The 18,746-nt window shown below is 31.3% G+C and overlaps 1 protein-coding gene across 1 annotated transcript; it reads left to right on the top strand.

Moving 5' to 3' along the window:
* The first annotated feature begins 2,179 nt into the window (after positions 1-2,179).
* LOC107446445 (apolipoprotein D) lies at positions 2,180-17,931 on the top strand. Its single transcript, XM_087157468.1, has 5 exons — positions 2,180-2,508; positions 5,708-5,835; positions 7,216-7,301; positions 8,871-8,966; positions 17,759-17,931. Exons 1-5 carry the CDS (start codon positions 2,386-2,388, stop codon positions 17,881-17,883), a joined length of 558 nt encoding a protein of 185 aa, XP_087013594.1. The 5' UTR covers positions 2,180-2,385; the 3' UTR covers positions 17,884-17,931.
* Positions 17,932-18,746: the final 815 nt, after the last annotated feature.

Here is an 18,746-nt window from a genome sequence, read left to right as displayed (position 1 = left end):
TTATAAATATGGTGCGTAGCGTTTTTAAAAGGTGCTTATTTTCGATTTTCATTTTTTAAAAGCCCTTAAAGGTGCTTTTTTTATTAGGTGTTTTTAAAAAGTTCTTAATTTTCCCTTTGCGAAAATGATTTTTTTTCTTCTTTACCATGTCGATTTTCAGTGCATTTTATGTGTGGTTTAACATGACAGAAGTGTGGTTTTCGCATTGTTCTATTAAACATTTTCATAATTCATTCAACCACAATCCATTTCGGCGTGTTGTCGGTCCGTAAAGTATAATAGCGCGAATCATGTTACATATTTGATGAAATACATGGGAGTCTGCATGTGCGTCTACTGAGCTGGATTTGGTGAGATTCTTGCACTCTCTTCTGCAACTCTGCTGCATATTGCCCGATATTCTCAATTTCAGGCTTCATTTTGCACCGTCTGATATCGAACCTTAAAACCTCTTGATCTCTTTATGGTGGCTAGCATAATCAAAAAAAAAGAGTTCATTGTCAGAAACTTGTTATTTTAGCATGATTATGTAAAGTCTTTGAAAATTGTTTTGCATTTTGTTAATGTATATTGTACTTCAAAATATTTTTTGAGTGATTAAAAAGTACTTAAAAGGTGCTTATTTTTTGTTGAAAGATTTGGTTTTGCACCCTGATAAACATTTGAAACAAGCATTGTATGCTCTCAAGTGAAACATTTATGTGTGTTAGATTAGTTTTTGTAATTCTTTTAAATCGTAACTGTAAAATATAAAGCTAACTCATGGTTAGACCCATGTTTTTTTTCTGCTCTATTATTGAACGAAGAATCTATACCAGAAAAACACATCTGAAAGCAGGTTCTTCCATGTAGCAGCACAAAAGCCTAAAAGTGCTTAAAAAGTACTTAAAAGGTGCTTATTTTTTGTTGAAAAATTTGACTATGCACCCTGCCTGACTTTTCCAATTATATAAAGTTGTCGCAGGTTTCTTTTTTTTTTTTTTAAATAAAATTCCAATTTGTTTGAAAGATTTTTCAATTTTAAATGCTTTCTTTCCATAAACTTTATTTATTTACTTTAAATAATAGTTATTTATCCGTTGTTGGCGGAAAATTTCTCTCTAAATTACTTTGTTAGCTCTCACTTGACTCGATGTTAAAAATAACAACAGCAAAAATTTGATAAAAGTAATAAGGAGAAACGATTAAATGTTTTCAGATTTAAATCACAACATTTATACCAAAATATTTTATATCTTCAAATGTTTCAAGGGAGGGAAAAACAGTTTGCAATTTGAACTGTTAATACAATAAAAGGTTACTGTCCTAAATAATAATCAAGTAAAATTACTTCTTATTGTATTACACATTCTCTATTCTTAAGTTAAAATATTTTTCTTCAAGTACAGTTTATTACCTTTCAAATCCAAGTAATCGTCCATTTTGTTACGGTTAACATAATAACAAAAGTTTTTTTTTTAACTAAAATTGCAGTAGTTACATATTTTATTAACAAAATTATCTTTTTTTTTTATAATTATTGAATTTTAAGGAAAATTTAAGGATAAGTGAGAGGTCACCAATAGGATTGGTAAGTGGAGCCAGCAAGAGGCGGACCCTTCTAATTTAGTAAAAAATCAATTTTTTTTGCTGTTATGTGATACTTCTGAAATTAACTAGGGCAAACAAAAAGTTATAGTAAAATTAATCGTTCATTTTGTTACAATTAAAAAATGTGATCAAATGTTAAAAAATGATTTTTTATTTTATAAACAAAATAATCTTTTTTTTTTTTCTTTTTAAAAGTATCGATTTCTTTTTTTTTAAAGAAATGAATGAGATTCCACCACAGATACTGAACATATCCTAGTATCCATATTTTACTTAAATGCTGAATAGTTCGTATTTTAATTTATACACCATTTTACAATTTTGCTTGGAAAGAAACATAAACGAAAAGCGTTGTTTTTTTCCTTTAGAAAATCACTTTTATCAGAGTGCTTCCATAACAGAATTGATTATTTGTTCATAATAATATGACATGCCTCTTCCTGTAATATGTATTTATTGAAACACTTTTTCTTTTCATTCATGAGGAAATTGGTCATTTTTTTGAAAATTAAAAAGATGACAAAACAACTCAATTATTTTTAAGGAAAAAAATAAGCATAAGTAAAGAAATCTCTTCATTATTTACATCATGAGTTCATATCCTTAATAAGATATGGACAAAGAATCAAATATAATTATCGTTTCGTCGATGCTCATTTCTTACATAACAAGTTCTTATTATGGATGAAGTATTTCCATCAGATTTTCATTTTAACTTTTTCTCATCTTCCAAAGAGTTTGGTTAGATTACTTTTATTCAAAGTTCATTTTTAAATCAAATTTCTATTTTAAAAAATGAAGACTTTCTTGCCTGTAGTGTGTCTTGTTTTAATTTTTGCTGGAGTTTTCGCCCAGGAACAAAAACCCACCTCCTGCCCAGGCAATGTAAAGGTGATGCAAAACTTTGATGTAAACCAGGTTAGAACGATTTTTATTTTTTAATTGTATTACCTTACATTTTAGTTTATTGATTTAAATGGAGTGAAATAATTTTACGATTAAATTTTTCTTTTTCTTGTGGAAGAAGTTTTCGTAAGTAAACTCTTCACTTCCTAACTATTTTTTCTTGCGTTAATGAGGACTGTATTTTTATACTATTTATTTGATTTTCCTTTTTTTTTTATTTAGTTTTGCCATTTTATAAATGCTGTTAGGAATTTTCTTTTCTATTAAAGTCCTTTTTAAAGCACGTCCTTTTTTTTCTACATAATAAACAATAAAATTAATGATAATCGGTGCATTTGAAAGAAAAAAATCTATAAAACAATTATTTTCTTTTCTAAAAATTTTAAAAACCATGTATTTCATGTAACTAAAAAGGAGAATATAATTTTATTTTTGTCAGTTTTAAAACAAAAAAATAAAGAGTATCTTTAAAAAACGAGGAAAGGGAAAATTTGTGAAAACAACAAAAGAGTTATTATGAAAAATGATGTGCCCTGCGTTTTTTCCTTTTACGTCTAATAATAGAATTCTTTCTTAGTCTAAATGTAATTTTAGTAGTTGCTTAGTAAAATGCAATTTTGTTAAAGTTGCTAACTTAGTAAAATGTAGTTTTGTTAAAGTTGTTGATTTAGTAAAATGCAATTTTGTTAAAGATGATAACTTAGTAAAATGTAATTTTGCTAAAGTTGTTAACCTAGTAATATGTAATTTTAGAATTATTTCATTTACTTATTGTTTTTTTAATTTTATTATTCTGTCTGGATCACATAAGTGTATATTAGTTTGCTAATAATGGCAATAGAAAATTTTGATTGTGCCATTCAGACTATTAGTCTCGACATTCAACTATTAGTTGTCTCGACATTAAGCAAAAAGCTCTAGCAAAAGCTCAGTTTTAAACACTGAACTATTGGAAAATCGTTGAAATTTGGATTGACGATTTAAAAAAATGTTTCTGTGGATATGATGGCAATCAAATTTGGTTGCAGCGGTCAAAAAACGATTAAAGCTTGTATTGTGATCACATCCATAGCTCTTATTGCTAAAATAGTCTCCTTAACCATAATTTCAAGGATAAGGGAGTTAAAACTAACTTCCCTTCTTTTCTTTTATAAAAATTATCGAAGTTATATCAAGTATAATATTATACAAAAATCAAAACTTTCAGTTTATTTGATTATTTTTATGTTTTGAACCTGAGATAAAATATATTATTATTTTCTTATTTTAATAATTATTTTCTTAATATTGTTTTTATCGAGATCAATGTTTCTGGTGATATTTTCAACGAAACTCACCCACATTTGCATACAGAAAAAAAAAGAAAAAAAAACTCTTTCAGTTAGCCGGAAGGTTCATAGATTATAACACATTAGTTGTTATACTTATACAACTGTTGTTAGACTATTAGTTGTTAGACTTATACAACTGTTTTATATCAACATATATTTGATAATTAAAAAATTAAGCGAGAAAATTTAGACAATTCTCACATAATTACCTCCGACTGACTCAAAGATTCAAAATGTTAATTTAACTTATAAGCACACATTCACGCTATGAACTAAAACGAAAAACTATAAGACAGCTATTACATAATTATTTTGCTGTGGAAATTTTATATCACTCTATATTAAAAAATTGTAAGGGTGTTTTGGATGTTCAACTTTAAATTACATTCTAGTTTTGCTGTGCAAAAATTAAAAGACTTAGGAATTTCAAATTACAAAGAATTATAGAAAAATGTACGGGGAGTACGATGGAATTAAATTAGATAATTAGAGCCTGTTGATTCAAAGAGTTTAACTTGTTGCTGTAGTAGGACACTAAGGCAAGGGGTGCGATTGTTCTTGTTTTCCAGTGGCTCCATCTATATCCAAGAATTTGACTTCTTCCACACCCATACGTCACATCCGTGTATAAGGTGAACCCATTCATACATATATTCATTAATCCATCTATAGATCGTAATTTTGACCTGAACCAGAGAACGATCAGTACCCACAGATGAATAATTTGTTATGGGAACATGGAAGACTTTGTGACACGACAGATTTTACGTGCAGCAGTCATCATTTTTTACACGGGGAGTCTTCAGCCGACTGGATTCGAACCCCCGTTCTCACGAACGTGAGTCCAGCGTCTGCCTACCAGGCTTTCCCGGCCCCAAGAATTTAGTTTCATAATTTTTAATCTTCCCTCTTTTAAAAAAATAAATCAGTTAATTTATTTTAATTCAATTTCATAAAGAGCGAATGCAAATATTTCTATTCTCAATAAATGTAACGTATGACTTTTTAACTTCAATACAAGCTCATGACTAATTATTATTTAATATCACAAATGCATATCAAAATCTATTTTTCACCTTTCTTTCTTACCACATTAAACACCAACAACCACAATAAACATTAGCATTTACGCTATTATAACTTTAATTTCTGACGTACTTTTTGGTCTTACACATCTTTATAAACCAATATGTATATTGTACAAACTTTTATTTACCTATTCATCTGCAAATTTAGATATGTCCCGCAGTGGACTGATCTTTAAGACACGGTTCCCAGCAGATCACCGAAGTCAAGCATCACTGGCTGCGGTCAGTGTGCGGGTGAGTGACCACTTGGATCAGTCTGCGTAGGGACCGAGGGTGTGCGGTATTGGTCCTAGTTAAACTGTTCTACGGTAAAGTTATAGACTTCGCGCTCAAGTCGTTGGGCTACCGAAGCAGGGGTGCCATCCTCTCTGCAGAGGATCAAAATTGTGATGGTATGTCTTCGGATCATCCTCAGGGATGTTTCCCGGACCGTCGCCAATAGCCCATTGTGTAGCTCTAGTGCGAGGTAAATGAACAACAACAGCAAATTTAGATATTAAGTTATTAATTTTAGCAATGAAACTAATTCAAAATAATATTGTAATTACAAATTTTCTAGGTATTTTGGTCATAATATTTCAAATTAAGTTGACAGTTTAGACATACTAAATTTTATATGGCTAGGTGCAATGAGAGGAGATATAGTTTCATAAAATTAATTTAGCAGTGTTTCCATTATTTTATCCCTCCACTGTATATTCTATATTGTAACTTAAAATTTTTATTTAGAGTTGAAACTTTTTAAAATCTTGTATATGCATGTCAGTTGGTGATGAATGTTGTCTTTGTTAGTATCTTGGCCTTTGGTTTGAAATCGAAAAAACTCCTATGGTATTTGAAGCTGGACTGAAATGCATCACAGCTAACTACACCGATAAAGGGGATTATATTTCAGTATTCAACAGAGGAGTTTCTAGAAGGTATATTTAACTCTTACTATCAAGGTTTAGAAGTACATATATCTAACTCTTTGTTCCATACTTACAAAACAACTGTTAAGTACGAACTTTTTAAGATAAATATTTAAACAAAAACAAGGAGAAAAAAATTTGCAGCAAAATTTATTTTTCAAGTTATTATTTTTTGTGTATAATTAAATTTCATTACAAACCGCGTAGAAAAGTGCCAAAGTGCAAAAATTCCTTATGCATATATCTTTGGAATAAAAAAGAAAATACTGAAGAAAAACATTCAACATAATAAAGGAAAATAAAAGAATAAACGAAATATTATAAAACAAATGTTTAAACATAACTATGAAAACATTACTAGACACGGACCTACTTAATTGTTTCACATATTATTTTTTTTCATCTAATATGATTAGCATATAGGCATAAAATTAAAACTCTCTTCTAAATTATTTTTGGCATATATATATGTAATACAAAAGTTATAAAAATACTTTTGTATTAATAAAAGCATTGAAACTTTTTCGTGTTCATAAAATGCAGATATTCTATTTTGGGATTTCAAGGCCAAAAAATATGCCAATGAATAATAATTAGATTTATATTTCAAAAAAGAAGTTATTTTAAGATCTTTCACTTCCATATAAGGAAGGATTGAACGATTTTCTATGAGTATTAAATGATTTGAGATGAGGCGTAGGAATACAAGAAATGCATTTGACTGCCCTTTTTACCCATTTTAATTATCGTATGAAATAGGGGAGCAATGGTTTTTGCGTGGCTTTTTGTAGTTTATAATGCCTAACTAAACTCCGTCAGTTTAGACGGGATATGGATCTCCCCATCTCTAGCTTGGAGGGGGCTGAGATGTATGCTTTCACCATCGTTAGTAAATAAAAAAGATTATGCAGAAAAGGACTTCATTTTTCCTGTTATGTTGACGAAAAATCCAAAATATATCGGGGTTGTGCCCTGATATTTCATATAATTTTTATTTTAATATTGTTTATATATATATAATAAAATAAATAATTAAGCCAGGAAAACAAAATAATGAAAAGATATAATCTCTTCATCAGTTCACTGCTCAATATCAACTCTTTCTAACTGAAAACAATTGTATGTTTATCTACAGACTGTGTTGCATTTTTCTCAATGGTGATAATTTTGGAAGCATTGTCTTACAGATTTATCTAGTCGATAGTGCTGTTGACAAACTTTGCAACGAATTTTAAAACATTCTGAGAATAAATACCTTTTTTCCTATGCAGAACGCTTCAAGACATTCTATACATTTCTATCTCTTTTTGTTTTTTCTTTAATAGATTTTTTTTTTCAATCGTCGATCATTTTTAGAACAACCATAAAAAAATTTCTCTATTTTTAAAGGAGTGGACGAGAAAAAACATCTGAAGGAAAGGCCACAGTTCCGAATTCCGATGAACCAGCAAAATTAAAAGTTCGGTTTGATATATGTAAGTATTACTCATAAAACGTAGGTATTAAAAAATGAGTTAGGTTTAAAATGGTTTTATTCATATGAACGTATTTTCTTAAAGTTTCGAGAAACTTCTTTTTTATAATTTTTTTTATAAACCTCTAACAATGGTCTTGCGAAAGAATTATTAATTTCTACCTAGAAGTTAATTAAGGTAATTCATGTCTAAAGTTCTCAGAGGAAAGTTTATCGCATTTTTCACGAAAAGATTGTGCTTTGTTAAGACTTGAGACAGGTTTAAATCTCCAAAACCCTACAATGTAAAAAAAAGAAAAAAATCCCATGTAATTTACGGTTTTCGACCTGCAACTGGATTGGTTTTACAAAACCGTAAAATTGAGCAAAACAGTAAAATCCGCCGCCTCATCGGTTTTTGAATACAAGTTTTGTCCGTACTCTGTAATCAGAAAATCTGTAATCAGACTTATTTTTTACCATAACAAAACAAAGCTTTATAAAAATTACAAATAGAAATAAAGCTGTTGTCTCAACAGATTTATACAATATGCGAACTAGTTTTCTCTGTGATAGTTACGAAGTAAATCTGTACCCACACCAGTTCAGAATATTTAATGTCGGCAGATTTTTTGTTGACCAGTCATCGCTGCGACTCAAATTTCGGTCGAGAAACGCGTGCCACTCCAACGCATGTCCAAACCACTGCGACTCAAATATTTTAATATGAAGAAATAGTGATAGTGAGAAATTCGCTTCAATATTATATCAAGTTGACAAAAAAGACGCATCGCAGATTTATTTATACGATGTTATAAAACCATAAATGATAAATAAGAAGTAAGAGCAAGTATAGATAATAGTCGTAAAATGATTGGAGAATAGGTACATTTCAGAACGCAAAATTGCACGGCAAAAACTAGAATTTTAATTGACGGTTTATAAACCTGTTTGCTACCAGGGTAAAAAACGGTGGAAAACCGTTTTGTCAACAAAACAGTTATAAGCCTTTAAAAATACTGAGAAATCCCGTAAAATCAATGGTTATTTCGTATGATGCTTACGCATTTAAATTCGTTTCCTTTTTTTTTTTAAATGAGAATCTACATATATTCAGAAAAAAAAAGAAAAAACGATATGTTTGTGCAAATAGTTGGAGAGATAACCAAATTCTGAGTTTGACTTCGTAACCTCAGGTGGTTTGTATGAATCTCAGCACTACTAACATAGGTCTTTCGATTCGTGGTACGATTTATCCAAGTATATAATAAATATTAAAAAAACTGATTAGATTAAGGGTTATTCATTTTGATTTGTTTTTTTCTTATTTGTTACCATATTAAATAATTAAAGTGAAAAGCAAAACGAAATAATTTTACAGTAAAATTTACATCTTCTTACATAAACATAACAAATGAATAGTATTTTTACAGTAAAATTCAGACATTACTGAATAATTTTATTAAAATTTTTTTTTATCTAATGTAATTTTATTTTTAAGTTTATCATTATTATTAAATCAGATATTAAAAAGGTTATAACGACACTTTTATCGATAGTTTTTATGATACATTTTTTGTTTTTCGTTTAGTATCCTTCTCATCAGATTACTGGGTTTTGGATACCAACTATGATGAGTATACTGTGGTATATAGTTGTTTTAACATGCTGAAAGGTTATGAAACTGGTACTGATATATTTATTCAATCATTTACTTTGTTTCAACATTTATATGTCTGTGATTTTTCTGAAAAATAAAATAAAATAATAAATTTAGAAACTATGCTTCTCAAGTGGACTAAAAAGGCGAAAATAATTATACTTATGACCAGGACCATTCTGAGTCAAAACACTTATGAAATTTTTGGGGCCCCTTGAAGTCTAAGGGACACTGGACGTTAAAAATGAACTTTTTTAAATATTAAAGGTGTTCAATATCTCAGAAATATAGCGCCAACTTGGCATCTTTGTCTCAGCATCCTCGCCACCGTTTGTTGTAACCCTAATCAGTTGAAAATTAGTTGTTGATCTTATAGCATGAGCGTGCTCGTAGCACCAATCATAATAAAAATCTTTAATACAGTCCATTTCATTTGTTATCAAACGAACCAGCGTAGAAATCAATCAATTGGTATCGAACATTAGTGATCCTTAACACCCGGAGATGGAAAAAGAAAAACTAAATAGATCGAAGCGTGCCGTCAAAGGTACCATAACAAAGCTAGAAACATATATTGACCAGACGAAGGAACATAACCATACTGAATTAGAGGTCAAGCTGAAGCGTGTGGAACAATTGTATGAAAAAGTTGATGAATTAAAGGAGCATTATTATGGGCTAAAAGACATAACTGACCCTGAGGTAACTGAAGTAGAAACGGACTTGGAGGGAACAGTAGACAGACTCGAAGCTCTGGAGGTAAGAATTAAAGATATTCTTAACTCTTTGATAATTAAACCTTCAATAATTAATTGTGAAAATGAAATATCTCAGGCTGATTCGAAAACAAAACTAGAAATTAAACTACCCGAGATACCACTACCGGTATTTCATGGTAAATTTGACGAATGGCCCAATTTTAAATCGCAATTTGATAACATTATAACTAAAAACAATGATTTAAATGACTCTCAAAAATTGCATTATTTGAAAGCGTCATTGCTGGGCGACGCTAAACGTCTGGAAACTGTTGACGATTCTTTTGAATCACTTTTAAAAGCATTAGAAAATAGATTTGAGAATAAACGTCTCCTCACTGAGACTTACATAAATCAAATTTTGGAAATTGAAAAACTTACAAATGAATCAGCTGGAGATATTAGAAACATGGTAGATATTTTAAAGAAAAATATCAGAGCTTTGAAGCTTCTAAATTTTGATCGTAATAATTTATCTGACATACTTCTGCTTAACATCATTTTGAAAAAGGTAGATCGAGAAACTAGAAAACAATATGAACAAACGATCGCATCAAATGAAATACCAGAATTGGATAAGTTTTTAGAATTTTTAGAAAAAAGAAGCCAAATTCTTGATAGTATTAGTCGAACAGCTTCTTCTTCAATTTATAAGCATAAGCAAGTTGTTAATAAGAGTAAATCTTTCCTGAATTCGAATAATAATCCTAACTCTTGTGTAATCTGTAAATTACCACACATGATTTATAAGTGCAATACTTTTCAAAATATGAAGGTTTCGGATAGATTTAATGAAATAAAACGATTAAATTTGTGTATTAATTGCTTAAAGAATAATCACAAAGTTAAAGACTGTAAATCGAACAATTCTTGCTTCGTTTGCAAAAAACGCCATAATACATTACTGCATATTTATGAGATTTCGTCCCCGCCTCCTACCTCCTCAGTTTCTACGATGCCAGGCGCCGATCAAACAACTGTCTCGCAAGTGCATGATTCATTCCCACAAGAACTTTCGAACACTTTTTCTAATTATTTAGTATCAAAAAAGAAACAAAATATTCTCTTGCCTACTGCAGTTGTTTATATTAGAAATGAATTGGGAGACTATTATCCATGCAGAGCGATTTTGGATTCCGCTTCTCATCTTTCTTTCTGTAAACAAAATTTAGCTAATAACTTAATGTTGAAAAAGGAAAAAATAAATGCTTCTGTTTCTGGATTGAGCGATATTTCGGTAAATATCAAACAAAAGGTAACCACTGCAATTAAAAACAATAGTGGAAGTTTTTCAACATCTTTAGAATTTTTAATTGTTCCTTCGATTACAAATTTGACGATAATTAATCCGGTTGAAGTATCTAATATAAAGATTCCATCGGACATTAATTTGGCTGATCCAGAGTTTAACACACAAAAAGAAGTAGAATTAATTATAGGTTGCGAGCTCTTTTTTGAAATTTTAAAGCCAAATCAGCTTCGATCGCCATGTAGTAATTGGTTGTTTCAAGAAACTGTTTTTGGTTACATAGTCGTAGGGAGCTCCGATAATAGTACAAATAGAGCATATTGTGGATTAACGCTTAGTTCAGATATAAATTCGGAAAGCCTTGATAAACAGCTACAAGCATTTTGGAATATAGAAACTGTTGAGGAGCCCTCTGTTGAACATAGTGTCGAATTTGAGTTATGCGAAACTCAATATAAAAATACTCATTATCGAAATCATGAAGGGCGTTACATAGTACAGTTGCCTTTGAAAGAGGATCCCTCTTCGCTCGGTGATTCTAAAGCCGTTGCCGAAATGCGTTTAAATCAGTTATGGAAAAAACTCTCAAAAGATGAGGAGTTGCAATCACTTTACAAATCATTCTTAAAGGAATATGCTGACTTGCAGCATATGCAATTAGTTGTAGAACCTCTTGATAAAACAACTTCGTATTTTTTACCTCATCATGGTGTACTTCGCCCAGATAGTAAAACCACTAAGTTGAGGGTGGTATTTAACGCTTCCTCCAAAACGACATCCGGTCTTTCTTTAAATGATATTTTGTACAAGGGCGGTACTATACAACAAGATTTATTTTCAATACTTTTGCGATTCAGGCAACATGTATATGTGTTCACTACTGACATTTCTAAAATGTTTAGGCAAATTTTGATTCACCCTGATCATCGAAATTTACAGTTGATATTATGGAAGAATAGCGTGAATGACCCAGTGCAAACCTTCAAACTTAACACTGTTACATACGGAACTTCTTGTGCACCCTACTTAGCAACCAGAACTATTAAACAACTAGCCATTGATGAGGGTGATAGTTTTCCCTTAGCCGCTGCTGTAATAATTAGAGACACTTATATGGATGACATTTTGTCAGGTAGTTCAGACTTTCAAGAATTTCAATTACTACAAGAACAGTTAGTAGACCTGTTTAAAAAGGCGGGTATGAGCTTACACAAGTGGTGCACTAACACTTCAAAAATTCCTAATTCCATACCATTAGAAGACCAAGCCTATGATTTCTCTTGTGAGCCACCTAATACCATTAAATCCCTTGGGGTTATCTGGAACCCAAATTTAGATTATTTTACTTTCAAGGTTGATGTAAATATGCATGACTCATACACCAAACGAAAGGTCTTATCCACCATCTCACGCTTGTTCGACCCCCTTGGATTCCTTGGTCCCATACTAACCAAGGCTAAATTGTTTCTCCAGAAACTCTGGATACTCAGATTGGAATGGGATGAACCGCTTCCAGATTCAATGGCTAAGGACTGGCAGTGTTTTGTTTCTACTCTACCTGCCATTGAAAACATGCAAATTCCTCGTCACGTGGGGGAGAAGAGGGGAATCCTGATTCACGGCTTCTCCGATGCATCAGCCGTTGCGTATGGAGCAGTTCTGTACATGCAATCAATTTCGGGAGAAACATCATATACGAGACTTTTGTGCAGCAAGTCCCGCGTTTCACCAGTGAAACCTATCACGATCCCTCGCTTAGAATTGTGTGCCAGTGTTTTATTGGCACAGCTTTTGAACAAGGTTCTGAAGTCTCTAACCTTGCCCATTCAACAAATAATGTTGTGGACAGATTCTACAATTGTGTTGGCATGGCTTCAACGGTCACCTGATCAACTCAAGACTTTTATCAGCAATCGAGTTAAAGTAATACAAGAACTCACTAAGAACTGTCATTGGAATCACGTTGCATCTGATAAAAATCCTGCAGATGTCCTCTCTCGTGGTCTGAATGCTACGGAAATTTCCTCCCATGAACTCTGGTGGTTCGGACCAGATTTTTTGAAACAAGATCTGAATATTGTTCCAATAGAATTTGAAAAACTCTCTTCGGACAGTGAATTTTTACAGGAACTCAAACCCCCTGCCAAAATACTTCTAACTTCTTATAAACTTGACTTAATTGACAATATTTTAAATCGTAGCAATAATTATACTAAAATTTTGAATGTTTTAAGTTATGCTTTCAGATTCATATTCAACTGTAGAAATCCAAGTAGCAAAAGATTTGGTAAGTTATCCTCTAATGAACTAAAGGACACGGAATCCTTTTTAGTTAGAAATGTACAAGCATCTGCTTTTAAGGAGGAAATAGAGGCCATTTCCAAGGGCAAGGCTTTTTCAGGTAAGAGTAAACTCAACTCTTTAAATCCTTTCCTTGATGGTCATCAAATTGTCCGAGTCGGTGGTCGTTTGCATAATGCTGCTCTGGATTATTCTCAAAAGCATCCAGCTATACTTCCTGCAGACCATCCTTTCACTAAATTGTTGATGACTCATTTGCATATCAAAAATCTCCATTTAGGACCTCAAGCGTTGTTATATTGCACTAGAGAAAGGTTTTGGCCACTTCGTGGTCGATCGATAGCTAGGAAAATTGTACATAAATGCATAGTTTGTTTTAAACATAAACCCCTTGTTTCAAATCAACTTATGGGAACCTTGCCTCGAGAAAGAGTAAACCCTAATTATCCTTTTTTGCATTCTGGTGTTGATTATTGCGGCCCTTTCCAAATTAAATATAAACACCAGAGAAAAGGGAATTTCCAACGGATTTATGTTGCAATATTTGTGTGTTTAGCCTCGAAGGCGATTCACTTAGAAGTTGTTTCCGATTTAACAACCGATGCTTTTCTTGCTACTTTAAAGCGTTTTGTAGCTAGGCGTGGCAAATGTGCTACGATATCATCTGATAATGCAAAAAACTTTGTTGGGGCTAGTAGGGAATTGCAGCGATTGCAGAATTTAACTAGATTTCCTGACGATAAACTAGCATCCTATTTGGCATCTGAAGGGATAGTTTGGAATTTTATTCCTCCCAGAGCTCCAAATTTCGGGGGCCTCTGGGAGGCAGGGGTCAAATCCTTTAAGTTTTACTTAAAACGAGCTACAGGAAATCTAAAATTAACATTTGAGGAATTCCTTACAATAACAGCACAAGTCGAAGGAATCCTAAATTCTCGGCCATTAACACCTTTGTCAGATGATATTGATGACCTGGATGTTCTAACACCAGGGCATTTTTTGGTTGGAAGATCTATAACTGCCATAGCTGAACCAAGTTTGTTGGATAAATCGGAAACCCGACTTTCTCGATGGCAAAGGTTGACAAAAATTGTTCAATACATTTGGTCTAAATGGTCTCGCGACTATTTGAACAATTTGCAACAAAGAACAAAATGGAAAGTAGAGAAAACCAACATAAATTTAAATGCGATGGTTTTAATAAAGGAGGATAATCTTCCTGTAAATCAGTGGGTCTTGGGACGAATTTTAAAACTATTTCCTGGAACGGATGGAAGGGTCAGAGTAGCGGAGATTAAAACGAGCAAGGGAATTGTTAAACGTAGCATTAATAAATTATGTATTTTGCCATTGGACAATTAAAAAATATGTATGTTAATTTTCTCATTATGTGTACCTACAGCATTTATTCAATCTTTGTAAATTTTATATTGGAATATGTTTATGTACCATTGTTATGCTAATTTGTATGTTTATTGAATATAATTCAACGGCGGGTGGATGTTCAATATCTCAGAAATATAGCGCCAACTTGGCATCTTTGTCTCAGCATCCTCGCCACCGTTTGTTGTAACCCTAATCAGTTGAAAATTAGTTGTTGATCTTATAGCATGAGCGTGCTCGTAGCACCAATCATAATAAAAATCTTTAATACAGTCCATTTCATTTGTTATCAAACGAACCAGCGTAGAAATCAATCAATTGGTATCGAACAAAAGGTCTTCAATGAAATTTGATCCACAACTTATTAACACTAATCTAAGTCTTATCATAAAGTTGCATGAAAAAATTTTAATTAGAAAAGTAATTATTAAGGTAAACAGTCATAAATTAATGATAATTAACAACATGTTCAAAAACTCCCCTGCGTTAAAAGTTATGAGTTAACTACCATGTTTCAAATTTTAAGTATGTTTAATTGATATTAAGTAGAGAAATAACAAATTTTCAATGGGCTGAAAATTTTGTTAAAATATAATTAAATAGTATTACATAAAAATCCTCATAGAAAAATAATAATGTTACTTAGGTTCCTATCAAGCATTTAATTATGTGCACGATACTTAGTAATAAGCTTGAAATTTTTTTAAAACAATTTGGGACAGATCTCATACGCAGCCAGATATGCAAAATATCACATTTTGAGAAAAGCAAGGTTTTATTCAAAAACACAGTATTTCTTTGAAAATCACTCTATGAAACATTTAAAACTTAGTATGCATGTTAACAAAGCCTTTTCAAGTATTTATGTATGCATAGATTAATATTAGATAAAATTAAAACTATTTCTTACATTTTAGTCCACGTGTAAAAAAGAAAAACGGACATTGCAATTAAAAAAAAAATAAAAAATCTAACTCTTTATTTATTTTGAGCTCATTTTAAAATATAAGTTCCTGGTTGTAAATGTTTTTCAGCTACAGGAACTCAGAATTATGAATTTAGTCATTTGAAATTTTGTAAACAGATTTGCAATAATATATCTCTTTAAATTCGTATAATTTTCTATAATTCGAAACTTTTATCGTTCCAATATCTTTTTGAATATGATAAGAGTCTTTTCGAGTTACAAAAACATCATATTAGGCTTATTACAATAAGTGAATAATACATATTACTGAATAACAAAAACATTTTACTTTTTAACAAGCACATTAAAATATCATATATTTTCATATTTTTCTGTAAATTCATCGATCTTGAACTTTATTCTATTCGATTAAATTTATTCTTTAGATTGGGGTAAAAGATAATTTCTCAAGAAAAGTTATTTCTTTATTTTTTTTATCGATATCCGTGTACATTTTTTTTATCGTTTATTACTATCGTAATATAATTATCAAAATTTTTAGCATAAAAGGTTTCAAAATGTTTATGTCATGATAATTTAAATTTCCATTTAGATTTAAATCTAATTATTTAAGTAAATAGATGGAATCGTTTCTGTTGAAAAATCATTGTATCATGAAAATAATGTCAGATTTTAAACTATTATATCCCAAGAACAATTTTTCGCGCATTTATATCGGAATTCTTTGCATGTTCAGATTAATTTCTCCTCGGGCATATCCATTGTTAAACAACTCTGGAGAAAAAAATGATATCGACGGGGAAATTCAAGGTAAACAACGTAAAAGGACGTAGAAAAATTATTTTTACCGAGCTGTGTTGTCTTAGTTTAATCTTTCCTTAGCGTTTAGCTATAAACACAGTGCTTATGATTGCAATTATTTTAAAAATAATTATATTTAACTATATAATTATAGTCAATCAAACTATTTTAAAAATAATAATATATGATTAAACTAATACCATAAGAATGTTGTTTTTATATTTTATAACCGTCGTTGAACAGCCGACCCAATTTTAGGGTTTACGACTATTAATGTTCAACTGCGTATCCTCGTAATTTTGTACCCAACCCAGAAAACAAGGGAACTCCCTGGATCAAGTATTGGGGGAAATTTGCCTTCGTGAAGGATTTTTTGATGAAGCTAACCCGCATTTGCGATTCATGGAGAAGATGACCTCGTGAACAGCCCACGGTTAACCTGACGGCAAGGGGATTCTAACCCATGCTCCGTCAACCACTGAGGATATTTCACGTCTGCACTGTGGTCGATGCAAGCCGGATGCAAAATTCTTATAGACCAGCCATCGCCAGGATCAAACCCCGGTTCACCTCATTGGTAGGCGAACGCTCTATCCCCTGAGCCATCGCTGCTCTACTATAAGAATATTTTATTTTATTTTTTATTTTATCCGTCGTTGAACAGCCCGCCCAATTTTGGGTTTACGACTACTAACGTTCAACTCCGTAGACTTGTAGTTTTGAACTAATCCGGAAGACAAGGAAACTCCTAGATCAGTACCCCCAGAGGTATTCATTTGTTATGGGAACAAGGAGGACTTTGCGGCCCGACAGATTTAACGTGCATCAGTCACCATACAGTACTATAAGAATATGTAAAAGTAAAACCAATAGAGTGATCGATATAATTTTTTAGAGCAAAAGTTTAATTTTTAGAAGCTTTATGTTTGCGCCTACTGCGCCAGGTTAGTGAAAGTTAGTGGCGAATATATTAATCTTTAAAATTTAAAATTATCTAACTATACATTGTGGTTGAGTGCACCGAAAGTAATAAAAGCTCGCATATTTTTTAACATAGGCCCTTATTATTTTCATTTTTACTGGTATTTAATTACCGATAATACTGATTGCATTATCTCGATTTCTTTTTCTTTCATTTTGCTGTGTAAACACTACTGAACTCCTTCTTTATAATTAAATGAATAATTTTTTTAAATTCTTTTTCTTTTGTTACTTTCGTTTACTTTAATACAAAAGTTTTCTTTAATACAAAAGTACTTTAATATAAAAATAACTTTTTCAGTGCTATAAAGAAGTGTCACTGCCAACCAATTCAGAATTTTGAAATTCTTTAAAAAATCAAATTGGTTTTTTGGAATCTTGTTATAAATTAAGTTTTAATGTTTTTTTTTTTCTACAGAATTCGTATGGATTTTGTCTCGATCACCAACTTTAAGTGAAACTACAAAGGACAAAGCTTACAAGCTGCTAAAAGCCAATAACATCGATACTGAAAACCTAAGAACAACTGATCAAGACTGTTGAAAATTCTTCTGTGTTTAATGTAAATAAAGAAGAAAATTTCTTTCGAAATCTTTTTCTTTTTAACGCAGCTTCGATGCATGTTTACCTTCGATAAAATGTGAGATATTTAAATGCAGTTTTTTGTCGTAGAACATTTTAACCGATGCAATTGGATACCGGCAAATGACGTCATCGTAGGTTAGGTAAATCGTGGCATTTTTCGATTGAGAAGTCAACCAGATTCCACATACACGCGTGTGGTCGCCTACAGGCTACATGTATCTAATTAAATCTGATTTAAATCACGTGGTTTGGCATAATCACTTCACTTCTCCTCGAATTTCAAGTACCCAATTGCCATTTTTGAATAAGAATCAGAAGCTCTACAAGCTTACTGTATTTTATTAAATTAATAATTAAAGAAAGTTAGATTTATTTAAGAAATTTATAATAAAAATAATATCCGATCAGTTAAAGTTTGATGTCTTACTCTATTCACGGCACAGTTCTATCACTTTAACTTTATCGATATGTTTTGCAGTATCAATATAAGAAATATTTTAATGATATAATTTAGGATAGTTAGGTGAGATAATTAAAGTGTCAAACTTTTTTCAAAGAAACTGTGTGCATCATGAAAAATGCAATGCGTGATTTAGAAATTAAATGAAGTTAGCAGCTTAAGTTGGCAGTATTTCCTCGTCAAAAATTGATATAGATTTTTCACAATGACCAAATTGAAAACAAGTTAAAAAGCACACAACACACATAAAATAAGTAGGTGTCAATAAAGCGAAAATCTCGTAAGTACAACATTAGTAAAATGTGTTTTAAAATGGTTGCAGTATATGAAAGGATTAAATACGCCTTACCATTGCTAAAAA

This window comes from Parasteatoda tepidariorum, chromosome 2, assembly GCF_982258835.1.
Source record: "Parasteatoda tepidariorum strain Cologne lab strain chromosome 2, Ptep-v5.0, whole genome shotgun sequence".
NCBI lineage: Eukaryota > Metazoa > Arthropoda > Arachnida > Araneae > Theridiidae > Parasteatoda > Parasteatoda tepidariorum.
This window is presented reverse-complemented; position numbering and strand designations above follow the sequence as displayed.

Excerpts from the sequence above, each read along its gene's own strand:
- LOC107446445 (XM_087157468.1), top strand. The coding sequence starts at position 2,386 with ATGAAGACTTTCTTGCCTGTAGTGTGTCTTGTTTTAATTTTTGCTGGA. Across the intron at positions 5,836-7,215 it reads AACAGAGGAGTTTCTAGAAG|GAGTGGACGAGAAAAAACAT; the intron begins GTATATTTAACT and ends CTATTTTTAAAG. Across the intron at positions 7,302-8,870 it reads AAAAGTTCGGTTTGATATAT|TATCCTTCTCATCAGATTAC; the intron begins GTAAGTATTACT and ends TTTTTCGTTTAG.